Here is a 26,107-nt window from a genome sequence, read left to right as displayed (position 1 = left end):
AAAGAAAATATTTTATGAAATAACTGAATTTGGAAAATACAGAAAAGTAAGAGAAACAAGTGATTTTCCCCCAACCCCTGTAATCTCATTGAAGGGAGTCTGGACCTGTTCCTGGCAGGAGGACAGCCTGTTTTCCTGTGGAAGGAGTTCTTGGAGTGGGTGTCCCGACTCCTTAGAGGAGCTGGTTAACTTTGCCGAAAAAACATTTTCTTCTCAGGCCCTGCATAAGACCCCGTTTGGCTGGGGGTAGCCCTCAGGATAGACCAGGGCTTGTTTTCCCAAAATACCACAGAATATTCTTTGTAGATAAATGCCTATAAAGCAGAATGGATTGGGCACATGAACAAAAAACCTTATATAAAATACACATCTCGGAGGCCCTTCTTTGGGTGTCAGTGGTCAGAGGTCCAGCTTAACTGCTGGAGGTGAGTCTTGCACAAACAGGGAGGTTTTATGTGAGGATGTCTCTCAAGGTAGTTTCCGTTTTGCAGTTGTGGCAGGATGAGGAGTAAAGATTCCAGAAGCAAAAACAAGCTGTAACAGAACCTTCTCCCCCTCTCCAGTGTGTTCTACGTCTTCTACGAACAGTACCTGACCATGATTGACGACACTATCTTTAACCTCGGCGTGTCCCTGGGCGCCATCTTTTTGGTGACGGTGGTTCTCCTGGGCTGTGAACTGTGGTCGGCGGTGATCATGTGCATCACCATCGCTATGATCTTGGTCAACATGTTCGGTGTCATGTGGCTCTGGGGCATCAGTTTGAATGCGGTTTCTTTGGTCAACTTGGTTATGGTGAGTCCTGGTCCACTCAGTCTGTCCCTCACTCCTTATGTCACTGCTGTGAATTGTTTCTTGGGGTGAGAGGTCAAGGCCAGCTCCTGCTCTTGGCGCACATGGTCAGGTGGGGTCAGGGGCAGGTGGAGTTGGACGTGGGTGGTACGTATAGCAACGGAAATGTGAGCTCACGGTCTGGCTTAGGCATTCTGCCTTTAAATTATTATTCTGAAGGGTGTTTTGCCTAAGTATGTAGCCTGATGACAGCACGACGTTCAGTTTTCAGTTAGAAAAACTGCCCCTTCTCAATGGAATTTTCTGACCAAGACCTTTTGCCTTCCATGTGGTTGCCAGGTGCTTTTTAATAGTCTTGAATACGTGCACATTTGAGAAAGTATTCACAGAAAACAGACACAGTGCATCTGCTCTTCAGATACAAACGGAACGTGGCTTCAGGGGGAGCGGTAGTGAGGCCCAGCTAAAGAAATGACAGCGTGCTGGCTGGCTGGGGGTTGGGGGGACCTTGAGAGGTTTCAGCTGCTTCCCCCTAACAGAGGCAAATCTGCTGGAGGAAACTGTGCCTGGAGGGTTCCACAAGCTTCCTGGGACAGTTTAAGTTGGTGTGATGGGAGCTTTGTCTTGTAAGTCAGAGGGGGTGCTCCAGGCTCCTTTACCTCCCAGGTGCCCTGATAACCACAGATCCTGGGAAAGGGGTGGTTGCTTTTACTGTTTTTTAACTGGAGAAGGGCAGGTGTAAAGGAAGCACTTTATTTCAGAGCTGTGGCATCTCCGTGGAGTTCTGCAGCCATATCACGAGAGCGTTCACGGTGAGCACGAAGGGAAGCCGCGTGGAACGGGCAGAAGAGGCGCTCTCCCACATGGGCAGCTCTGTAAGTACAGCCCGAGCAGATGACGCAGGCAGATACCTCACCGTGAAGTACCCAGCTTGGTGACTGAGTGTTTCTCAGGAGAAGGAACTTTAAGATTCAGTAGGGAAAGCCCAATTTGTATCTTTTACTTAGCAGCAGCTCCTAAGGATTACAAGTTTTCAGGCAATTCATGAAATAGCTGTATCTTGCATAGAGCTCCACCCTGAAATTCTTTAGAAGTGTTACTGCTGGAGACTCCTTTGCAGACGACAGTATGGCTGAAGCAGGAAAATAGAGAAGTTTGATTTGAGAGCCGTTTAAAACCCAGGCCAGCCATGTGTGTTGAAAAGCAGGGGAGCTGCCATGCTTGGAGCCCGGTGTGCAGTTTGTGGTTCACATTTGGAGAATCTTCTCAGGCTAAACCAGGATACAGGGCTGAACTATCAACCAGTTACTTTACCACTGCACAACACTGTTACAGAGTTAACAACAGAAAGTGTGTGATAAATAGCATTGTCTAAAAAAATAGTACATACCTTAATTGAACAATAATGCTGTTGGAAAAATGGCACTGATAGACTTGCAGCGCTGCCATGGGGTCTATGCAGGATACACAGCTTTTACCCTTATTACACCTTTTTTTTCCCCTTCAGATTCATATGTAGCAAATAAAACAATTTAGGCAGAGCCTAATGCTACTTATCAGTAAATCTGAAAGCTAGGGTTCGGTCCCCCATGACTTTGGACCTCGGCTTTTAAGAAATCCCTCTATGAGGAAGTGTTCAATTATGGTAGGTTGATAAAAGTTGTTTCTAACCCCATCTCTCTTCTCTTAGGTATTCAGTGGAATCACACTAACAAAATTTGGAGGCATTATGGTTTTGGCCTTTGCCAAATCTCAAATTTTCCAGATATTTTACTTCAGGATGTATTTAGCTATGGTCTTACTGGGAGCCACTCATGGATTAATATTCCTCCCTGTCTTGCTCAGTTACATAGGTAAGAGTTTTTATTTTTAACCTAGTGGGATGGAGGAAGCATGATACTAAAGGAAAAGGATATCTTGAAACATTCTTTTGAAGTATTTGAATGTACTTATACTGATGGTCATTTGATAAGTAACACTGAGTAAAAAAACTTCTAAGAGAAGAACTCCAATCCTGGGGTTGCATGTTCGTCCATTCTACTTCATTAGAAAACTGGAGGCCTCGCGTTGTCAGATCGGAAGTGAGTTTGTGCGGCAGCAGCCCAGGGCTCCTCCCTGCTGAGGGGAAGGACACGAGTCCAGCCACAGCCCGGCGGTGCCCTGGAACAGCTTTCATTTCCGTTCGCTGTTCTAGCAGAACACTGCCTCTGCTGTTCATCTCTAATTTGGAGTTCTCCTTAGGATCTTTTTACCTCTGTGGTCACTTCAGCTTCTATAAATGACCTGTGGCTGAAAGAACAGTACTAATTTGCTTGATTTATAGCTTTGTGATTAAGAAAATGAGGGGTTTTTCCCCCCCCCCTTAATCTCTGGGGGACAGGAAGTTGTGTTACAGTAGAAACTATCTCCTTTCCTCCTAAAGAAATGATCCAAAAGTTAATTCTTTTTATCCCTCACAGGACCATCGATAAGTGAAGCCAGAAGTCTGGCCGCTCAGGAGCGATACAGAGGTACAGAGCGAGAGCAGCTTCTCAATTTCTAGCTCTCTCACGGGCTTCAGAGACTCTGCAGGTCAGTTGGTCGGTTAACCACTGGACAGCAGCTGCATTGTCAAGGCTCAGTTGAACCCTGAGTGCGAGCAGATGTCAGGCTATTTAACAGCAGCAGCTTCGGCCGTAGCGCTTTTAAACTCAGGAATGCAGACTCTGCCTTGAAGGAGTATTACTGAGCGTGGAGGCAGCCCCAAGACGCTGGAGCGCCTTCCGGTTCTCCAGGAACGAAGCCTGCTTCTCGGGCAGGCAGAAGGGGACGCTGGGAAGGCTGCTATCTGCTCACTGACACTTTCTAAAGGCCAATCAATGCAATGTTTCTCCTTTTGTAGGAGTAAGCCATCACACAAGTTCTATACCATATTTTTAGTAACATTTGAGGATGTCGTAGATATACTTTATTATAACATCTTGTAGTTTAAAGAGCTTTATTAACGCAATAAATTAACTTTGTACACATTTTATATATATATAAAAAAAAAACTAGCAAGTGACCTCAGAACGTCGTAGGCCTCATTAGAGCTTGGTCTCCAAAAACCTGTTTGAAAAAAGCAACGTGTTCTTCACAGTGTTCTCCTATAAAGGAAAATACAGATTTAATCCGTTAGACAAGGCACGAAAGGAGGAAAACGAGAATGAACACTTTGCAGCTCCTAGATGTGGATACTGGGTTTTAACTTATTTTTCTTTCATAAAATACTTTGTTTTCCTAAGCTCTTGAGTTGTTGTCCTTTCCGTTTACCCAGCTCGTGCCATTACAGAACCTTTACAGCCCCCAGCAAACTGCCCTCTGCCCTGAGAGACAGGGGAGAAGCAGGGTGATCAGTAAATGCTGGGAGCCCTGAAAGAGTTACAGGTTCCTCCCCATCCTAAGGAAGAGGGTGCTTTAGATTTCAAAACTTTGGAGATTAAGAGTGATTAGCCAATGCTTTCTCCTAAAACTAAAACATCAACAAGCCCCAGGCCATTTACAACCCTCCGCAGCCATTTCCTGTCTTGTTCCTGATTCTTCAGCAAGGGCCATTCCAAGCCCAGATGTCAGACAGAGCTGGGCCCAGACTACCCTGCCTTCCACCCCGACACCCCACTGCAGTTCCAGAGCAGAACTCCAGTTCCATCAGCACCTTGAATCCACTCTTACTACAACAGGCTAAGGATTATGCGGGCTGGTACAAAATTTTGTTTTTTAAGAACTAACCCGAGAGTTCTCCAAACCAAAAAGGCTTCTCGCCCCCCCAGCTGCCAGTGCTCTCCTGCTACTGTCCGAGTCTGTGGTCGCCCCAGGTCTTTTCCCTGCAGCTATGTTCTCACCTGGTGTGAAACTAGGGTTCCCTCGCAAACGCTGGTTTCGCTGTTCAAAAAACCGGAATATAGTGTAGAAAAGCATGCGGTCTTCAGTCTGCTTTGCAGCATCTAAAAATTTTCGTGCAGAGATGTTGTCATGGCCACCAATGCCCCGGATAAACCTTAAGGCAGCTAACACTTGGTGTTTGGAAAGGAGAACTTCTACTATTTCATCATTTGCTGTGGAAAGTCGCTAGAAGTAAGGTAAAGAGAATCCAGGTCAGTGCAAGCAATAGGAACACCCTTCTGTGGGGTTTAAAACTCTGCTGTATCAGAGTTACCTTCAACATATCCAGAGACAGCTGATGAGCAGGAGGATAGAAACTTTCCAGGGAGAGCAGCAGACAAGCCTGGAAGACACATTTTCAGATTAGACTTGCCGTATGTTGAAAGGTCAAATTTTAAGTCAGAAAAGTAAAAATTGGGTGGTACTTACCAAAGGCTTCGAGTCGCTGAGGACATGGTACTGCAGGAACTGGTGCAGCGTGTAGAAGAGGTTGTGCTGGACGAGCGTCTTGATGACAAGCTCGTGCAAATAATGCTGAGACAGAGACAGAAGGAGAGACGGTGTCCACGTCGCTCAACTACGACAGACTACTAGAGGCTCAGTATGCCGAGGACCACGGCTGCTCTAAGTGACGGGTGAAAGAACCCAACCCGGCCTGAAACTGACCATTCCACCTGAGAACATGGGGTCACGTGAGGAGGGTCACAGAGTCTGAGGCAGGTGTGCAGACTCTTGTGGCGTACGGAGAGTCATCTCAGTTAAGGTACTGACAGTGCTTTTACTTTAATAATCCCCTGCCCCTCTAACATGGGACCACAGACGCTGGCTTGAAGGTACCTGTACTGTGATCTGAAACTGGTTCAGAGAGCGGATATATTCCATGAGCACGGCTACCACGAATTTCTGAGGCATCTCCTACAGAGGGGAGAAGTGTTTAGAACCAGAGTGGCAGAGGAGGCTCCGTGTAACAGCACCTTGTTTATCTGCTCCCTTGCTTCCAGGGTTCTACTTGGCTGCTTTTGCACAAACCCCTCCAGAACCTCCCGGGTCGGGGATCATCTTTAGGCCTGAGCATTAGAAGACAAACCATGAGCATTCAGTCCTCACCCAAGATAACCCGGTTACTCTAATCACATTCTGAGTTCTACTCATTTTCCTCAGTCCCCTTCAAATGAGATCTTTGTTTTGGGAATCTTCAGTCCAGAAGGGGCGGTGAGCCTCCCCTACCTTCTTCTCCGTAAACGCCGACAGGACGTGGGTGTACATGTCAGACTGGTCGACCACGGCCTGGGTGCGTGCCGGCCTCCTGAGGAGCGGGCCGCTCCGGCTCTGCCCCGCTTCCAGTGCCTGCACAATACATCACAAACGGGGCCTCAGTCGTCTTCCGGGAAATGGCGTGTTCGCAGTTAATCCAAAAAGACTGAACCCCTAGATGCTGTGAGCCTGAGACGTGAGCAGAGGATGACACTTATTTCATTACTTGGACAAAACTCTCTCCTGTGCTGGCCGGGGAGGAGTTTAGGAGGTCAGGAGATACACCAGTGTTCACGGATGAACTAAAAAGCCTAAGTCATAGTTTTATCGAGACTTTTTTTTTTTTTTTTTTAATTTTTGGCTGCACCGTGCCTCATGCAGGGATCTTAGTTCCCCGACCAGGGATTGAACCTGCGCCCCCTGCAGTGGAAGCTCAGAGTCTTAACCACTGGACTGCCAGGGAGACTTTTGTTTTTTAACCTCTTAAAATAACTCCTTAATTTTATTAATCACAGACCATCTAGCATTTGGGTTATCCCTGAGTAGCTAAAGGGGACGGGCGTTCTGGGGTTTTTGTTACTGTTTAAAAACCACTTCCATCTTTAGCCTTCAGACTAATCAGATTCTTGAAGTGGAATCATTCATTCCACTTGTCCTGAACTTCTTTCTAGCTTCAGAAGATACAATAAGAAACAGTACAGCAGACCCTGATAAGCCATGTTAATTTTTTCCAGCCCTTCACAACAAACACTTGAGCCTACTATAGGAAAAGCACAGTGCTAATACTCAGTCATCACAGTCCTAAGGGGATCTTGACTGAATGCCAGGACACGCCTTATTTTTTATAGCTATTACATCCTCAAAGGAAAGGAAGAACAAGTGGCAAAATGATTATATTTCTGATTTACTGAGTCTAGGCTCTGGATTGGCAGAAAGACATATAAAATAACCAAACTGAGACTGATTTTCTTATCCATAAAATAAAGGCAGACCAAGGAGCTATCTACGTGTAAGATCAAACACTGATTAAAAACAACAAAAGAGGGCTTCCCTGGTGGTGCAGTGGTTAAGAATCCGCCTGCCAATGCAGGGGACACAGGTTCGATCCCTGGCCCGGGAAGATCCCACATGCCGCGGAGCAGCTAAGCCCATGCTCTGGGCCGCAACTACTGAGCCTGCGCTCTAGAGCCCGTGCTCTGCAACAAGAGAAGCCACCGCAATGAGAAGCCCGCGCACCGCAATGAAGAGTAGCCCCCGCTCGCTGCAACTAGAGGAAGCCCATGTGCAGCAACGAAGACCCAACACAGCCAAAAGAAAAAAAAAATAATATTTTTAAAAAACAACAAAAGGGGCTTCCCTGGTGGCACAGAGGTTGAGAGTCTGCCTGCCAGTGCAGGGGACACGGGTTCGAGCCCTGGTCTGGGAAGATCCCACATGCCGCGGAGCAACTAGGCCCGTGAGCCACAACTACTGAGCCTGCGCGTCTGGAGCCTGTGCTCCGCAACAAATGAGGCCGCGATAGTGAGAGGCCCGCGCACCGCGATGAAGAGTGGCCCCCGCTTGCCACAACCAGAGAAAGCCCTCGCAGAGAAACGAAGACCCAACACAACCAAAAATAAATATAAAAATAAAAAAATAAATAAAAGATTACTATTAAAAAATATGTATATATATAAAAAAACAACAAAAGAAGGTGAAGACATTAAGTGATGTTCAGCCTCTAGCTCATGGGACACAGGGACTCTGGATTTACGTTCCCCCTACGGCCGGCCACCTTGCCCTCTGGCACACAGCAAACCTCAGTGGTGTCACTCTGTCAGAATCTTGCGTTATAATTACACAGACAAGATACCCGGGGTGGGGTGGGGAGGAGGCCCTCATGACGTACATACAACTTACCAGCGTGTAACTCTGCTCGGCGTCCAGGTACTTCTTATACTCCTGGTTGAGTTTATCAAAAACAGTGGCTATCACAGGCAGCGTTGCTCTGTCTGACTCTGTCAACACTGGAAGGAGTCAAGGTTCACACATGTCGGCCAACCTTGCGTCAACTTTAGAACTTAAACACACTGTGAGAGAAATGACTCATTTCCGGGGGTCACCAGGGCATTCAGAGAAACGCTGTAGAGACCGGGGCCCAAGGGCACTCGCCAGCCCTTGCCGGTTACTAACGTAGCTACGGAGGGCGTCAGAAGATTCTCAAAGTAGGTATAGATGTCGTGAGTGACTTGGATTCTGAAAAAGGTTTGTTTTCAAGCTGGGGAGGGCAGCCTCTACCCTCATGTGCGCCCACGTTTAGGTCTGCTTTATTTAGTCTTTACCCAGGGAATGTAGAGACAAGTCATTTTTATACTGAGCAGCCTTTCCAGGGGGTTAAATAATCCACTTGTCACTGAGCCTACCGGCTGCAGACAAGATAAAAATGTGGTCCGTCTTCCGGTGGGCGGCACAGGCAGTGTCAGGAATCAGACCGCAGGGTGAGGACCCCACTTACTCTGCGAGCACACCGACAGGACGACGGTCTTGCATTCCCTTCTCTGGAGGAGGAAGTCCATGAGCCTTCCTTTATCTGGCAAGAGGTTTACTATGGGCTGAAGTTTCACTTGGAGGTTCCAGAGGTAACCTGGATTGAGAGGCAGCAAATTTAATAGTGGGACGCAAACCAAAACAAAAGCCCCAAAGCTGGTTCCCCTCAACATTCATGGGGGGAAGTGCTGCAAAGCACAGCCAGTGGCTGCTTCTCACACCAAAGCACACGCTGCGATGTTCAGGACACGTCTGACAACAGTGGGAGTGGCAGCCAAAGCACCTCTGCGTGTCGGCTGACTCCTCACAGAGTGACTCCACGTGTACCCGCGGAGTGTCTACTGCATACAGACGGGCGACCCCTCCCCGCCCCTGGCAAACCCCCTTTGACCTTGAAGGGAGAACGGGTGTCTGCAGGGCACGGACTTCGGTCCTGGGCTCCGGTTTTTCCTGCTCTGGCTCATTAGTCAAAAGGCAATTCCTGAGGCTCCCAAAGGAGCTCCGTAACTCAGCCATCCACCAGCCCTGAACCTCCTGACACCCACACTGCCGGGCAGGCGGGCAGAGCCCTTCTCAACTGGGGTTCCAGAAGAGAAGAACCAAAGGCTTCACTGGAAATGATCTGAGTCACCCCTTTCCCAACCCTCCCAGGGCTGGCACCCCTCAAGACGGACGGGAGACCGTCAGCAAGCACAGCTTTCTAACAGGGTGACCCCCACCCCGACCCACCTTGGCTCGCACTGATGATGATGTCAGGTTGAAAGACAATCCAGGATGAAGAATCTACACGTTATAGGAAATTCTAAACCAGGAAGAGATGAAGACAAAAGGCAAACCCAGCCCCGATTAGCATCCTCCCACCCTGCTTGCTGAGGCCGCCCTAGGTGCCCGGCCCTCGACGGGAAGGAAACCCCACAGGCGCTTCCCACGACATTACTCATGCCTGACCAGGGGCTCGGACCACCCTTAGACCCCAGTGTAAGGAGAGGTGACAGCTCCCCTGTTGTGCCCGGCCAAGGCCTTCGGAAAGGATACAGAGTTTACATGGGATGGGGGACTGGCTGGTCACGGGAGCAGGACCTACAAAGAGAGAAGACGCGTGTGTGTGAGGGCTGGTGACGCAGCCAGAAGGTGCTGCCGATACTGGGACGTAAAGGTAACACTTAATACTTCCTTCAGTAAACGTTCATTCGACTGTAGTTAAATAACGAAGAAGTGAACTGTCGTGTCCCACTGATAACACCTATAAGGAGGAAGGGGGAAGTTGAGAACCATCCATGAAGATGTCTCGCCAAGCAGAAAGCAGGTCAAGGTTCAATTCACAGCGTTTTCTTTTTTACACACATGCACATTAAAGAACTGAGAAATTCACCTGGGTGATTCAGAATCAAATACTCAGATAATTCACTGAGACTATTTCAAATAAAGTGTTTTGTGGCTTAATTATCTAAATAATGAGCTCACTTCTCCACTGCACAGAGTAGGTCCAGGCAGAGATCTTACCTGGGAAGCAGACCCCCCCCATAAAACCCTCACGTGACAGGGACTCACAACTACCAGTGACATTGCTCGAGTGTGTATGTCTGTGGGGGAAGCCCGCAGTGACCTTGAGAAATGCAGCCTGCAAACTGAACATGACTATTCCTAGTTCTGTTCCAACTACTCAGGTACAATCAGAAAATAGGTTTCAATCGGCAGGTTGGAAAAGGTGGTAATTTTGCACAGACCGCCCCCAGTAGAGGACAGGGCCAGACCAGACAAGCTGAGGCAAAGAACACTTGCATTTGGAACCTATAAGTGAGGGTCCTACACGTGGGCCTTGATTGGCTACCCATCACGTTGACTTAATGCACTCAGGTGAGAGCCAGGTGGCTTTGGTTTTGAAAGCCCCCCAGGTGATCCTAATGTGTAGCCAGCTTGAGAGCCACTGGTCGAACAGACCAAAACCAGAAGGGGAAACGAGGGAGGCTGGCTCTTCCCCAAGTTGCTGGTCTCGTCTTTCAAAATAGTCCAACAAGCTCTTCCTGACCTGTGACAGCACACCTGTGACAGCGCACCTGTGACAGCACACCTGCGACAGCTCAAGTGGGCAAGACACAAAGATGCTACAAACCTGTGAGGGGCTTGGAGTCTAGCAGGAAAAACAAAAAGTCATTAACCACAAAAAACGCTTTGCCAACCCACTCTAGAAGCCCAAAGATTCATGGACTCTTGAATTCTTATTAATCTCTGGGCTCTTGTTTTAGCCACACCTGGCCTTTGCTTTATATAAACAGCCAATCAGAACCTGACTACCTTCTTACTGGTCCTAAACAACTGGAACAGAGCTGAAGGGCTGGAATGTTTAGAGTTGTTTTTGCCCCAATTCACCAGCAGTTACCTTCATGCTGAGTGAGCAGCAGATACAAGCCAATCACTTGACACAATCTACTCTTTTAAACATCACTACCCTGGGAAAAGGAAGAAGCTGGAAAGAACAGAGAGGGCCAAAACACCTAATCAAATGTGCAAACTACAGCTGACCCTCGAACAAGGCGAGTTAGAACTGCATGTATCCACTTATACAGGGATTTTTTTTTTTTTTTTTTCTTGGCTGTGTTGGGTCTTCGTTGCGGTGCGCAGGCTTCTCATTGCAGTGGCTTCTCTTGTTTTGGAGCACGGGCTCTAGGCGCGCGGGCTTCAGCAGTTATGGCACATGGGCTCCAGTAGTTGTGGCTCACGGGCTCTAGAGCGCAGGCTCAGCAGTTGTGGTGCACGGGCTTAGTTGCCCCGCAGCATGTGGGATCTTCCCGGACCAGGGCTCGAACCCGTGTCCCCTGCATTGGCAGGCGGATTCTCAACCACTGCGCCACCTGGGAAGCCCAGGAATATTTTTCAACAGTAAAAACCACTGTGGTTGGTTGAATCCTTGTATGCAGAACCTCGGCTATGGAGTGCTGACCATAAATTATATGTGGATTAACCCCACTGTTCAAGGTTCCACTGTAGCTTATTCTCAAACTCTGCTCAGCTTCTGGCTGATCTGGCAAGACTGGGTGGGCAGGCAGGAGGCAGTGCTCTTGCTAAACTATCACCCAGAGCCTGATCTGATTCTTCCCTGTGACAGGTACAAGGACATCCTGCCAGCAGGCGAGGCCGACACACCAAAGCTATCTGATGGGGATTCCTTTTAAGAAAACACTCCTCCCAGAGTTCCAAATGTGTACCATCTGACTACAGTTTACACACTGAAACTTCAACTAGCTTACTCTAGACTCCAGTCTCCTTGAAAAGAAGAGAATATGATTTGAGTTCTACCTTAAAATCCATTACATTGGGAAAAAGCAAAAGGAACCAAATGGTTTCTTTCCCTTTTTCTGAAATCCTGACCCTGTCTCTTCTCTGACTTCCTACTGCCACCTCTTCAGGTTGGAAGAGTGGTTCAGAATAACCTCAGAACCACAGCCTAAGTACTTACTGTGACCATCAGTCAAGGGAAAACGCAGTATTTATTATAATTATGACGCAGAATGTGAGAAAGATAAGGAAAAGTGATCCCAGGTTAAAATAACAGCCATAAGCAGCCAAATTTAACCTCAACATTAAAAAAATCCTTGGGCTTCAATGTGTAATCACAACTCTCCATTTTAAAGCTCAAAGAAGAGAATCATTCTATTTTCTTCAAAGGAAGATTCTTCTCTCTTATAAAACACTTTTCACGGGACTTCCCTGGCGGTCCAGCAGTTAAGACTCTGCGCCTCCACTGCAGGGGGTGCAGGTTTGATCCCTGCTCAGGGAACTAAGATCCCACAGGACCAAAAAATAAAAAAAAACTTTCATAAGAACACAATTTTAGCTTAAAGAATCAGCAGAAGTGTCATTTAAAAAACAAAACAAAACAAAAACCAGAATCACCCCTTGCAAAAGCAAACAGATCTGGGAAGCCCTTTATCTGCTCCCCCTTCCATGCACACACGGAGATTCCCTTTTACCTGCCACAGGGATCTGATAAGGCTGAATGGATCGAGCTGGAAGCACCGGGTGATGGAGGGTAACGGTGCCATCGAACTCCCCCCTCAGCTTGATATCAAATATCACTGATGTCTGAGGGGGAGAAAGACAAGACTGTGATACCAGCCCAGACAAACCACGGTTCCACCCGTCCCTCTCGTGACCTCACATCTGCTGTTTCGGATCAGCTGAAGGAGTCCCGTGCCTGCGTTCCACCCCTGCACGCTGGCTCTTATTTGAGGAGGAACCTGCTGGAACATCCCAGCTCTCTTGTACATGTCTACGGCTCTCAGAAGTATTCCTGGAATCTATGACATGCTGCCTCTGAAGAGCTCCAGTGACTTGAACAGATCTTTTTCACTTTAACTTGCAACATCTTTATTAGTTATCAATACGGGTGTCACCAGCCTCCAGGAGGCAAGGAGGGAAGTGGCTTGTCTCCCACCAGACACCCAGCTGATGGGGTGGAAGCAGCAGGATCATTCTAGCTCTTTCTCTGCGGCCACAGAGCCTCAAAACCATCATCATCTACACTCACACAGGAAGTACAGGGCTCATGTGCTCACACAACACACTGGCTTGGCAGGGAATCACCAGCTTAGATGATTCGACCAAATAATTGTTCCAAAGTCCAATCTCCTCACATGTGTTACTTTGTGAAACAGTTTTTAATTATGCTAATCAACTGGTAGGGTTTTCCTAAACCATCTAGAAATCCAAACCCATTTCCACCTGGAAGATCAAAACTTTGAGCATAAAAAGCACTTTCTCGTCTCTTTCAGAATATTGTGTCCATTTTCACAGCTCCTTCAAGCAGGACCCCCCCCCTCCCCAACTCATACCTCCGTGTCCTGATGATGAACCACCACCAGGTTGTCCACCACGTTCAGGGCGAACTTCCCTGTCCGGTTTAACTTCAATATGTGCATCTTTTTACAGGCGCCTTCTCTGTAGGACAACAGAAAGGTCAAAAAATAGATCGACAAGCTCTAATGCATATTTTACAATCGGAGAAGAGGGAAGAAAGCATTAAATATACCGTGGTAGGTGATATAGGACTACCTCCGCTCCAGTACTATTGGAGGTCCGAGAATGATGCCTCAGGAAGAGAACATATAGCTGTCCGTATCTAATCACAGAACAAAGAGACGTAAGTCATGCTGGCTGTTTGACGTCCCTCCATTCTAACTGCAGAGTGATAAGGCCATAGTTAAGTAAATTAACAGATATTCACTTAATGGGGTATTTTGCAGCCAACAGAAATATTTACAAAGACAGTGCAGTTAGCTTAAAAAAAAAAAAAAAAGCCTATTATAAAGTTAAGTGAAAAGGTGGGATGCAAAACTAAATATAGCTTGGGCTTCCCTGGTGGTGCAGTGGTTAAGAATCTGCCTGCCAGTTCAGGGGACACGGGTTTGAGCCCTGGTCCAGGAAGATCCCACATGCCATGGAGCAACTAAGCCTGTGCGCCACAACTACTGAAGCCTGTGCACCTAGAGCCCGTGCTCCGCAACAAGAGAAGCCACCGCAATGAGAAGCCCGCTCACCACAACTAGGGAAAGCCCACGTGCAGCAACGAAGACCCAACGCAGCCAAAAATAAAAAAAATTAAAAAAAAAACTAAACTAGGGGCTTCCCTGGTGGCGCAGTGGTTGAGAGTCTGCCTGCCAGTGCGGGGGACACGGGTTCGAGCCCTGGTCTGGGAGGATCCCACATGCCGCGGAGCAACTGGGCCCGTGAGCCACAACTACTGAGCCTGCGCATCTGGAGCCTGTGCTCCGCGACAGGAGAGGCCGTGACAGTGGGAGGCCCACGCACCGCGATGAAGAGTGGCCCCCACTTGGCGCAACTAGAGAAAGCCCTCGCGCAGAAACGAAGACCCAACACAGCCAAAAATGGATGGATAAATAAATAAATAATAAAAATAAGGAATTCCTTTAAAAAAAAAAAAAAACTAAACTAAATATAGCTTGATCACAATATTTCAAAAGAAAAACACAAACTTCTGCAGAATGACTTATGAAGAATGTCCAAAACTACTGGAACGAAATACATGTTGTCAATAGCTGCCCTTGAGTAATATGCTAAGTCCATTTTCTTTTTAACTTTCTGTAATTTCCCAGTTTTATATAATGAGTATATTCCTGAATCACAGGAAAATATTATCACTCTTGATTTTTAAGCCTCATCTGATAAATGTTGCCTTGACCAGTTCCTGCATGTACATTTTTATTCCAGGAGTTCACACTTTGCTGGGGCTGCCTCAGGGACAAGGAGGAGACTGGGGGAAGGGTCTCTGCCTTTGCAAGGACTGTTCTCATTTTATCTTTTTCTAAACCAGGATGCCGCAGATTTCTTAAAAAAAAAAAAAAGCATTCTAAATGCTAAAAAATTTTACTGTTTGGAAACCACTGTTTTAGGCCATAGAAGAATCACAAGTAATTTAGGAGCAAACTGTTTATATTTGTTGAATATGGGTATATAGGAGATTCTTTGTATCAGTTTCTATTTTTGTGTGTTTGATACTTTCATAATAAAGTTTTAAAATTTGAGATATCTGCATTTCCAAATGAAAATATACTTTCCTACATAAGTAATTCAGGTCTATATTTGTTAGATCAAAAATGTAAACTATGTTTTTCTTTAGAACAAGTATATTTTAGCTAAAAAATAATCTGTGATAAGCTTTGACTCACAGACTGAAAAGAAATTTCTAAAACTAAGAAACCTAAGAAATAAATCGGTTCAGTGTTCTCATTTTATCAGACTAGAATGGTGAAAAATTCCCTAAGATCACAAAGTCAATAAAATCAAAAAAGAATGTCAAGAAGATGACGGGCTTTCTACATTCATAAGATCTGGGTACAAAGCAGGGAAGACGGAGTCCTTATCATGTGTTCCAAGGCTACCGGAGCACGGGCAGCCCTGGAGTTCTTACAACATGCTTCTTCTATCATGATATCCCTGAAAGCAATTACGAGAAGGAATTCTCTCAAAGAACAGACATACATCGTCGCCATGGCAATGTCTCTCTCTGAGAGGCTCAGTTTAGTTGACTTAGGTGCAGCTGGTAATTCGATCTCAAACTTGGGCAGCTTTGACATAGTGCCAGCCTGTTTGGGGAAGAAAAAAGTTTTAAGAAAAGCTTATTAAACCCCCTCTGATGTTTTAGCACTCCCCACATCAAATCATTGAGGATATACACGCACTATGTCTTTCCATCCTTTCCAGGGTCCCAGGGGCCTGTCCCCAGAAGGACTCATTCTTGGCGGTGATGGGATGGTACGGGGTGCCCTCTAGTGGTCGGAAGTGGCAAGGCTCTTGTTGGAGGAACGTGCCCCTTTGAAGTTACTGGATCAGTTAGGATGTTAGAGGAACAAGGTAGGAGGGGAAATTTTTTTAAAGGGAAGCTGACTCTTACCCGGAAATAGAAGGGCTGCAGCACATTTCCAAGCACCGTGGTGGAGAGCAGAATCACAGCACTCTCGGGACAGTACATGTACCAGTTCACGTTGATGTTCTGGCTCTTCAGGAGTTTCAGATTCCGTTTCTCTGGTAACACCTGACGCAAAGTTCAAGAAACAGAGCCTTCATTTAAAAACAGCAAATGGGGAATTCCCTGGTCATTCAGTGGTTAGGATTCCACGCCTCCACTACAGGGGACACGGGTTCAATCCCTGGTTGGGGAACTAAGATCCTGCATGCCACGTGGCTTGGCCAAAACAAACAAACAAACACAACAGCAAAATGTCTGAAGACTGGGACTTCCCTGGTGGCACAGTGGTTGGGAATCCGCCTGCCAATGCAGGGGACACAGGTTCGAGCCCTGGTCTGGGAAGATCCCACATGCCACGGAGCAACTAAGCCCATGCGCTACAACTACCGAGCCTGCGCTCTAGAGCCCACGAGCCACAACTACTGAGCCTGCACACCATAACTACTGAAGCCCACGTGCCTAGAGCCAGTGCTCTGCAGAGCAGGAGAGGCCACTGCAATGAGAAACCAGCACACAGCAATGAAGAGTGGCCCCCGCTCGCCGCAACTGGAGAAAGCCCACGCGCAGCAATGAAGACCCAACGCAGCCATAAATTAAAAAAAAAAAAAAAAAAAAGTCTGAAGACTGACACAGTAAATGAAGAAAATAATAAAAAGCAGAAGAAAAAACCCAGTAGGTTAAACAGAAAAAAATAATCATTTTTATTTATCACAGCTACCATTTATCCAGCCCTGTGCTTAGCGCTTCCAAATCTTAGCTCATTTACTCTCTCCACAACGCTGAGAGCTGGGCATCATTAGGCCAATTTGAGGGGAGAAAATAAGGCTCGGAGAGGCGAGGGGACCTGCCTCACCAGTGACGGCCTAGGCAGCCCACTTCACTGCAGGCCAGGGCCGAGCCTCCTCATTCCCAGGCACCACCCACCAAAGGGCAGGGAGGAGCAGCATCCTCACTCGTCATGGAAACGGTCAAAACAAACCCACGCCCCTGGAGCCACGTGTACCAAGTCAGGCACCACCCAGCCTGCAGGCTCATTGCGGCTGGGAGGGGCTCCCTTCTTCTAACAGACGTGTTCATGAGACTCCGCATGCAAACCTAGTATTTTATAATCAAGGCACATTTAAAATATACTCTCAATCTTCTGATACATTAAGGAACGCTGACTAGAGCCCCAAGATGTTAATGCTCCCAGAACACTGCCCTGCAGAACAGACGTGGAAGTCGGGGTTGGGGGCGTGGGTTTCTCGATAATCCAGGTACAATAAAATAAAGATGTGCTAGAGTCCTCTTTCTTTCTAACTTATTTCTTGAAGATCTGAAAACCATCTAGATGACGTGAATGTACACTTTTCTACTACTGAGAACAGAAAGCTATACTTTTAAATGATTGCCCCAGGGAACCCTTCTGTAAAGCAAGCAGTCATTTCCTTGCTATCATAGGTACAAAATTCTATTTCTGTACGTATGGGATTCATGTAGTTTTTCTTTCTTTCTGCTGGTCAGCTAAGGTTCTGATTACAGCCCTACAGCAAAGCACCACAACATTCACTTTGCACACTGTTACACAGGTGTATCTCCTCCATTCGTACATTCTAAATTACACTGCTTTCGTTAGGGCAACAAAGTTAACACCTGAAAGAATACTAACACTCTCCACATTGGCTCCACTTAGAGATCTCAGAAGCTTTCCCAATAGGTCAGGCAGCTAGAACATATTAAAAGATAAAGAGGAAGGTGCAAAGTAAACTATCAGTAGAGTGAAAAGGCAACCTACGGAAAGGGAGAAAACATTTGCAAATCATCTATCTGATAAAGGGTTAATATCCAGAATATATGAAGAACTCCTACAACTCAACAACAAAAAGAAATAATCCAAATAACAAAGCACTTGAATAGACATTGTCCAGAGCACATGCAAATGGCCAACAAGTCATGAAAAGCTGTTCAACATCACTAATCAGGGAAATGCAAATCAAAACCACAATGAGATACCATCTCACAACCAGCAGGATGACTGCTATCAGTAAAACAGAAAACAACTAGTGGTGGTGGTGTGTAGAAACTGGAACCCTGTGCTCTGTTGGTGGGGATGTAAAATGGCATAACTGCCATTGGAAACAGTATGGAAACAGTATGGTAACCCCTCAAAAATTAAAAATAGAATTACCATGTGATCCAACAATCCCATTTTAGGGGTATATACTCAAAAGAACTGAAAGCAGGGTTTCAAAGAGATATTTACACACTCGTGTTTATAGCAGCATTATTCACAATAGCCAAAAAAATGGAAGCAATCCAAGTCCATCAGTGGAAGAATGGATAAACAAAATGTGGTGTATGTATAACAATGGAATATTATTCAGCCTTAAAAAGGAAGAAAATTCTGACACATGCTATAACATGGATAAACCTCGAGGACATTATGCTAAGTTAGATAAGACAGCAAGAAAAAGACAAACATTGTATGATTCCACTTATACGAGGTAGAGGTCCTTAAAGCAGACAAATTCATAGAAATGGGGAAAACAGTGGTTACCACGGACTGGGAAAGGGGAAATGGGGGAGTTGTTGTTTAATAGGTACAGAGTTTCAGTTTTACAAGATGAAAGTTCTAGAGATCTGTTTCACTACAATGTGAATATATTTAATGCTAATGAATTGTACACTTATGACGGTAAATTTCATGTTATGTGCTTCTTATCACAATTAAAAAAAATTCTTTTTAAGAGAAAGAGGCAGTTCAAGAGGAAACACAAATGTACAATACACAAAAGATGCTTACCTAACTCGTAATGAAACATACAAATTAAAATGGCTTTCCACCTCTCAGACTGGCAAATGTCTACAGACTTACAACATTCAGTTCCGCTAAAGGTTTGGAAAATGGAGATTCCTACGTTGCTAGTGAGAGTGCAACTTCTAGAAGAAATATAGTGATATCTGTTCAGCTTTCTAGATGTTTGTACCTAGGCTATTTCCCTTCCAACAATTGCCTCACCTAAGAATATAAAACAATGGTTACAAACCATTTCACTGCTTGAAATCACTGTAGAATTGTTTGTAATCACTAAAAAATGAAAACAAGCATGAAGTTCAACAGGAATTGGTTAAACTGTAGCAGGTCCACACAACAGAATACCAGCCAGAACAAATATGGAAAGATGTCTAAGGGACAGCTATGCAAATAAATAAATAAATAAATAAAGCCAGCCACAAGTTTATATACAATATAACCATTTCTGTAAAATAAACAAATGTTGCTACCTGTGTAGGAATGAAATGGAGGAACATGCATCACATGGTTCATAATGGTTACTTCTAGGGACTATGGGGGACTTTTACCTTCCATATATCTTGGTAACGTTTGAATGTTTTACAAAAAGCATGTATTACTTGTAATTAGAAAAAAAGAATAAAAACCCAAACGAAAGACTAAAGCTCTGGAATCTCAAAATATCTATCTAGTGCTGAATTCAAAAGGCGGCCAAACATGATCACAGACCTTTCTCTAGCACACGTAAGTGATATAGTACCTGGTAAAATTCGATTCCTTGATCTGTGATGAAGACAATTTCAGTAGAACTGGTCCAGCAGAATCCTAGTATGTTGGCATTCTTGGTCTGAAAAGAATTGTAAAAGATTTTTTTTAATTAAAAGAAAAAAAAATGTATGTATAATTCTGTTCAAAAGCTTAAAATACCTTGTTGTTTGTATTGCTCTTTAATAAAAGTTACCGAGATTTGATTACTTATGAACAAATCAAACTTTCTTTTAAATACACCGTTCCCAGATTTTCACCTGTAACGCCTCACTGAAGCACTTGAATCTGAAGTCCTTCTCGTCAACACGACAGAGGGAAAGGCAACTGCCCAGCACTCACAGCTACCAACCTCTACTTTAGGAATCAAAGGCCAGCTGACACTCTGAGTCAAACACATCATAAAAGCTGGCGTTATAAAAGTATAAAGGCCTAAAGATTCTCCGTGGCTCTTGCCCCAAATGGGGCTGGAGGCCTTGAGCCCCGTCCCAGGTCACGTGGTGATGAGCAGCGCCGGGAGCCGAAGGGCAGCTGGGCCAGGGCTAGGGCTCTGCTGCACACAGAGGACCTGGAGCGCTGCCAGGGGCTCAGGCGTTTGCAGACGGGCCCCTCCTTGCTGAGGGACCCACCTGGATCCCCAATCAGCAAAACCGTCACAAAAATGAAAAAGCTATACCCTATCCACCTGCACTTCTGCGGGTTTCCCGGGTGCCGCGATGCCCGCTGAGCTGAGCCCCCACCAGCCTAGTTCAGCATAGCCAGCAAATCTAGTTAAAACGGATTAGAATCTCCACCGAGGGGAGGAAGGGAGGGCGGAGGGAAGAGGAAGGACACGAAGAGCACAAGTCGAGAAAAGAAAACATCGTCAGGAAAAAGGGAAAAAGAACTCCTTTTCCAAAAACCTCCAAAGAGGCTGCTATCGCAGCCCAGCAGAGAAGGGCAGGGGCAACAGGAAGACAACAGCCACCAAGTGCTGACGTGGCTCGGTGTTCAGCATCCTGCATCCATTTAATTCTTCCAGCTCCATCTTACAGACGAAGAAACAGGCTTTAAAAACTTTAAGAAGTGTCCAAAGTCAGAGCCAACATGAGGCAGATCCTGGCATTCAAGCACAACCTGCTTCCAAGTTCGTGCTCTAAATTACCACGCTACCCTGCGCCTCTACCCCCGGAGTTAACGCTCACCAGCTGGGAAAGGATCAGGCCCATACCTTGCACTCCTGAGTGTACTCCAGCTGAGGACTATCCGGGGTAAAATTAGAAAAATCCTGGAAAACAAAAACACACACGAGGAGAAATGTGGATTGGGCAGCATACTGCCGACCTACTTTGGTATACAATGAGACAAGAGAAAAAGACAAATAAATTTAAAAAGTGATCAGAAAAAAAACCTGACAAAACCCAAAGACAGGGTTAAAATAAAAAGACTGATTTGGACAATCTGGCCCCTTAATAGCAGCAGGTCGACAATTCAATTTTTTTAAACAAGTTAATCCAAATACTGTTAGGGCTTAGAAACCGATTTTGAAAATTCACTCCTCAAATGGTTGATTTCAGAGAAATGGATTGCTGTATTTTACTAGGGGCTTTCCAAAAATTTTAGTAATTAATACTGACAGAAGGAAACAGGATTCTGCCTCCTTCCCGACGGCTTTTCCTCTACTCCATGAATGGAGATGGTGAAGATTTATGAAGACTAAAATGCCGACAGGCTGCTCCAGCTTTGAATATCTGCTCCTATTAGGTTGAGCATTCAAAGATGAGAGAAGTGAATAAATGGAGTTACTTGGGTAAGCTTAACTCACAAAGTCGCCAAAGATATGCTTCGTATAACCTATGGTGCTGGCTGTCAATCAATACAAGAGATACCTGAAGTTCCAACTTACTTTAAAAAAAAAAATTAAGTAAAAAATGACAAACTAACCCATAAGTATTTACCCATTTAAATGTCTTTCTCACCTTCAAGAATCCGAAAGCTCAAATACAATGCAGCATAACTACAGCTTCCATGACATTAAAATAATAAATGGTTCCTGTCACACTGGAATTTTGCAATTCATTCTCTTCCAAATGTACTTCTAATGTCCTTTTCTTCATACTGTATTTAAAGATATGTCTTACCACGGTCTTTGAGGTCCTCTGAACAGCCAAGATCTTATTTTCTAAGGAAAACTTAATGCACTTCACTTCTCCTTTGTCCTCCATTCTTTAAAAGAAGAAAGAGCAGATTATGAGTTACACTTCAAAACTGCATTCTAGCATCTATCATTTTGTGAAAAGAAAAAAGACAAGTTAAATATTCAGGAAGGGACTTCCCTGGTGGCGCAGTGGTTTAGAATCCGCCTGCCAATGCAGGGGACACGGGTTCGAGCCCTGGTCCAGGAAGATCCCACATGCCGCGGAGCAACTAAGCCCGTGCACCACAGCTACCAAGCCTGTGCTCTACAGCCCACGAGCCACAACTACTGAAGCCCATGCGCCTAGAGCCCGTGCTCCACAACAAGAGAAGCCACCGCAGTGAGAAGCTCATGCACCGCAACGAAGAGTAGCCCCCGCTCACCGCAACTAGAGAAAGCCCGCACGTAGCAACGAAGACCCAACGCAGCCACACACACACAAAAAAAATTCAGGAAGCAGCAAATCTTAGTTTAAAATTAAAACTATGTTTCTAACGCTATCAGTAGGACCGCTTTTCAAACAACAAAGTCCAACTGGCAACGGGTGGCGGGAGAAATCGACAGAATTGCAGGTAACAAGCGACTGAGGTGTTGAGAACACTGCACTTTCACCTGAGCCTCCCTTTAGGCGTAACTAAGTCTAGACCCATGCAGTAACCTTCTCCACACAGCCGCCTTCCCTCTCCATCTCCCTCACAGCAGCACTTTCTTTTTTCTTTGAGATGCTGGCAGCTGTGAAATATTTATTTACTTACTTATTTTTGACTGAAGTACAGCAGTGCTTTTGAAAGGAGTCTACTCTTTGCCACCCAGTACCTAATGGGCTGCACCGCCAGGTGGGCTCCACCTCGGGTCTCACAACTGCCTCAATCGGACGTTACATGGGAAGTCAAGAAATGGACCACAGGGGAAACTCTCAGAGGAAAGGGGATGTTCACTGTCCTGACTGGTGATGGTTTCATGGATACACGTGTCGAAACTCATCAATGGCATATGTCAAATATACACAATTAATGATAATTAGACCACAATAAAGCTATTAAAAGTAAATAAGATGTTTTTTAAAAAGAGGGTTAAGTTCAGTATCTCCCCCCATCAAGCCTTCCTGAGCCCCTTAATCTGGATCATCATGGCCTCACCCTCACTTTCCACACCCAAGAGACCACCAAGTTTTACCCCAGACCTTCTTAAGCAACCCTTGAGTGCCTATTGTTTGCTGGTCTACAGTGCCTTCAGGCTGGTCTTCCCCGCCCTGCTCCGATTATAGCAATTGTCTCTTAATGGGATCCCTGACTGACAGGCTCCCAATAATCAAGCTTCAAGGCTGCAACAGTGCGCCCTTTCCAAACATCGATCTCATCACGCCACGCCCCACCTTTACCTTCAGGAACGAGATAAAGCCCGAAATCCACAGCAGAATATAGCTGACTGCTGCCAGAGGTCACACCACCACCCACTCCTTCCCTGCATGAAACCTCATTTTCAGTCACACAGACTCGGAGTCCCCCCCAACACGGTGCCTGCATGCCTTCTTGTTCTCTCCATCCGGAAGCCTCTTCTCTTCTCTGCCTAGAATCTTCTCTTTCAAGCCTCGCTCCACTCTGAGGCCTTCCCCCGCCTGGGCAGTGGTCTTCCCCAGGCGATACCAAGACAAATGTCCATCTCTTCTCTGTGGCCACATTCTGAACAGAGCACTACTACAGCACCTACCACAGTAAACAGTATGAGTCCACTCACCTGCCTCCCACACTAAATGTATGACTTTTCCAGAAGGGAGCCAAGCTAACTCAAAGCCTTCCCACACCTGGTGCCCAGCACAGGGGCTGCAATCAGTGTTTTCCAAACAAATGATGATCAAAGAAAAAGAGGCAGATTCATTTTCTGCTTCAAAAACTGTTTCCTATTTACACAAGCCAATTGTAAAATGTAAAATGAGGGCCTACACTGTACTTTCACCTTCTGTAATCAAAAGAGTTAAGGTGACCAGATACTTTATCATCCAAACTGAGTTATCTCTTAAAGTAAAAGAGGCTGTTATTCATTCCCCTTAAGTATAGTGGAAGCTGAGATTTTAATGCACTTTATTAGATGGGAAACACTGACCTAGGAATCTCCTCCACCTCCCAAACGCTCTGCAAAGACCCTGGGCCGAAAGAGGAAATGAAGGCCCTCCTCTCAAGAAACCGGAAATAGGCACATCAACGCACTGACCGGCTAATTTCAAGTGCCAGGAAGTAGGTGCCCTGCGCTGGAGTATCTGGATCCCAAAATAACAGGGAAGGCCTCCACACATTCACTCTGCAGGAGGTACTAAGATGTGCCACCAAGACTGCACAGCAGGTGTCTGCTTCCCTTTTCCTACAGACTAGGATATGCCCCACACTTCAGCCCTCTTAGGGGAGACAAGGACAAAATTTAAAACAATCTTCTGAATGAAAACAGAAAAACACCATTTTGTTTACATGCTGAAATATTCTGAAAACGTCAATACAATCATTACCTAAATGAGATGGGATTCCTGTCATCTGGGCCTTTAACTACCACTCCAGTAGCTCCACCGGATCGAACAGCAAAAACCTGAGAGGGAAAAGCAGCAACGTTTTAACGGCCCGAACTTTGAAAGGCTTTAGACACATATACCAACCTGCAACGATGATTTCTGCTACACCCTACCCTTGGTTCAACTAAACTAACGTGACGCATAGCAAACTGCAGAGCCTTGGCGTCCACACGAATCTTCAGAAACAAGAGAGTAGAGACCAAAAAAGTCTCCCATTCCGAGAGCAGCCCGCCGAGCAAGGCTACAAGTTTTAATCCGTTTCGGCAAAGGCGCCGCCGCGGCACTTGCGCACACCCTGCTCCTCCGCCCCGCTGCCCCCCGCACCCCGCCCCTTTACAAAATTCCGAGAATAATGAAAATCTCAACGTCTAAATCTTTGAATGCAAAGGAAACTAATGACAAATACAGACAACAAAAGGAGCCGAGGAAACACCGGAGTGCTACCAGCTGACCACACTGGCCGAGGGGCGCGGCGTCGGCGCGGGGGCTGGGGTCCGCCCCGCTGTCACTTCGGGGGTGAAAGCCCCGGCCGCAGCAGAGCCTGGTCCCACAGGAAGGGACTGGCGCGGATCCCGCGCCCGCACGGCAGGAGAGGCCCCAGGCCTGGTCCCCGGGCTCCCGGCCCCAGCGCGCGGGACACCCGGGGTCACCGGGGGCGGCGGGCAGGGCGCGCCGGGCCGCGCGGGGGAGGAGGGCGCGGGCCTGCCCGCACCTGCTTGTTGGCCTCATCGAAGAAGACGCAGTTGACCGGGTTCGCCTTCTCGAAGTGCACCGGCCGCTCGCACAGCTCCAGGTAGTAGTCCTCCTCGCCCATGGCGGGCGCCGCAGCGGCGGCGGTGGGCCCGGGGGCGGCCGCCAGCGTGGAGCTGAGCAAGCGGCGCCCGGCGCTGGGAGTCCGGCCGTGCGGCGGCAGCGGCGGCGGCGATCTCGCGGGCGCTGAGGCCGCTTCCTGGTGCCACGCCCCCAGCCCTCCGGCACGTGACTCGCGGCGCCGGCCCCCTAGCCGCGGGGGTGGGGGCGGGGCTCCCCCGGCGGGGCTCCCCCGGCGGGGCCCCCCCACCGGCCGCCCCCCCCACCGGCCGAGACCACGGCCTGCTCTCCGCGAGAGGTTCCTCCCCTTTCCGGGAGGGCGGGGTCCCAGTGCGGCCCACCGGGCGGAGGGCGGAGGGCGGAGGGCGGAGGCGTGACCCGGAAGCCTGTCGGGTGCCGAGGGAGGGTGTCGGCGCCCTGGATTCCAGCTGCACCTTCGCTGACACTTTCCGGGCCTGGCTCCCACTCCGTTCCGGGAGGCTTGCTCAGGGCCGCGTGCTCGCGTGGGGCAAGGCTACCCCCGGGTCTAGGGAAAGCTCATTCTTTCTCTTGGGAGGGCTTCTTGAGCCTGCCTCTGAGGGAGCTTAGTAAGGGAGAACAGTACTGTGGTCAGCACCTGGATGCTGTGAGCTTGTAACAGGGAAACCTAGTTTAGCTTGCAGGTCTGAAAGCCTCTTTTGCTGGCTTTGATAGTTGAGGGGGAGGGTGGGGGTAGGTGGGGGTAGCTCCTCATTCAAGAGATAGGAGAGATGGGAGGGAAGAAGGGAGGATCACGGATGACGCCCTAGATGTCCATTCTCGACAACCAGGTGGATTTTGGCACCATTCTCCAAGATACAGAGGCTTGAGAAGTTGGCAGGGAAGTGGGGAAGATCAAGAGTTGGGTTTTCAACATGTGAATCCAAAGAGAAATGACAGCTAGACAAATGGATATATAGGTCTGAAGCTCATCAGAAGAGTGACAAAACTGGAGCTAGAAATTGGGAGTCATTGGAATATTTGAAGCGGTGGAATTGGGTGGGATCACCTGAGACAGGGACATAAAGGAAAACACACACACAACCA

At 47.0% G+C, this 26,107-nt stretch overlaps 2 protein-coding genes across 5 annotated transcripts in view; one reads left to right on the top strand and one right to left on the bottom strand.

Annotated features, from left to right (window-relative positions):
- Positions 1 to 4,054, top strand: part of NPC1 (NPC intracellular cholesterol transporter 1) — a 48,990-nt gene extending 44,936 nt beyond the window's left edge. The window contains exons 22-25 of the mRNA XM_036823711.1: positions 564 to 795; positions 1,554 to 1,667; positions 2,483 to 2,645; positions 3,252 to 4,054. Of these exons, the coding sequence (XP_036679606.1) occupies positions 564 to 795; positions 1,554 to 1,667; positions 2,483 to 2,645; positions 3,252 to 3,334 (592 nt within the window). The 3' untranslated portion in view covers positions 3,335 to 4,054. The remainder of the gene's footprint in view (positions 1 to 563; positions 796 to 1,553; positions 1,668 to 2,482; positions 2,646 to 3,251) is intronic.
- Positions 3,753 to 25,299, bottom strand: RMC1 (regulator of MON1-CCZ1). 4 transcript variants are annotated; one of them, XM_036823712.1, is made up of 20 exons: positions 24,945 to 25,299; positions 24,173 to 24,249; positions 21,617 to 21,701; positions 20,707 to 20,763; positions 19,492 to 19,578; positions 15,884 to 16,024; positions 15,472 to 15,575; positions 13,502 to 13,591; positions 13,305 to 13,410; positions 12,444 to 12,555; positions 9,508 to 9,552; positions 9,202 to 9,255; positions 8,441 to 8,569; positions 7,846 to 7,952; positions 5,920 to 6,039; positions 5,530 to 5,607; positions 5,122 to 5,226; positions 4,967 to 5,035; positions 4,653 to 4,878; positions 3,753 to 3,917 (listed from the first exon to the last, which is right to left on the bottom strand). In XM_036823712.1, exons 1-20 carry the CDS (start codon positions 25,044 to 25,046, stop codon positions 3,838 to 3,840), a joined length of 1,974 nt encoding a protein of 657 aa, XP_036679607.1. In that variant the 5' UTR covers positions 25,047 to 25,299; the 3' UTR covers positions 3,753 to 3,837. The 4 variants fall into 4 exon arrangements, with proteins under 4 accessions (XP_036679607.1, XP_036679608.1, XP_036679609.1 ...); XM_036823713.1 differs by lacking the exons at positions 24,173 to 24,249; positions 24,945 to 25,299 and adding an exon at positions 22,056 to 22,081; XM_036823714.1 differs by lacking the exons at positions 20,707 to 20,763; positions 21,617 to 21,701; positions 24,173 to 24,249; positions 24,945 to 25,299 and adding exons at positions 15,670 to 15,802; positions 19,757 to 20,693.
- Positions 25,300 to 26,107: the final 808 nt, after the last annotated feature.

The sequence above is a fragment of the Balaenoptera musculus genome, chromosome 14, assembly GCF_009873245.2.
Source record: "Balaenoptera musculus isolate JJ_BM4_2016_0621 chromosome 14, mBalMus1.pri.v3, whole genome shotgun sequence".
NCBI classification, from domain to species: domain Eukaryota; kingdom Metazoa; phylum Chordata; class Mammalia; order Artiodactyla; family Balaenopteridae; genus Balaenoptera; species Balaenoptera musculus.
Note: the sequence above shows the minus strand (reverse complement) of the source record. Positions and strands in the feature narration are given on the sequence as shown.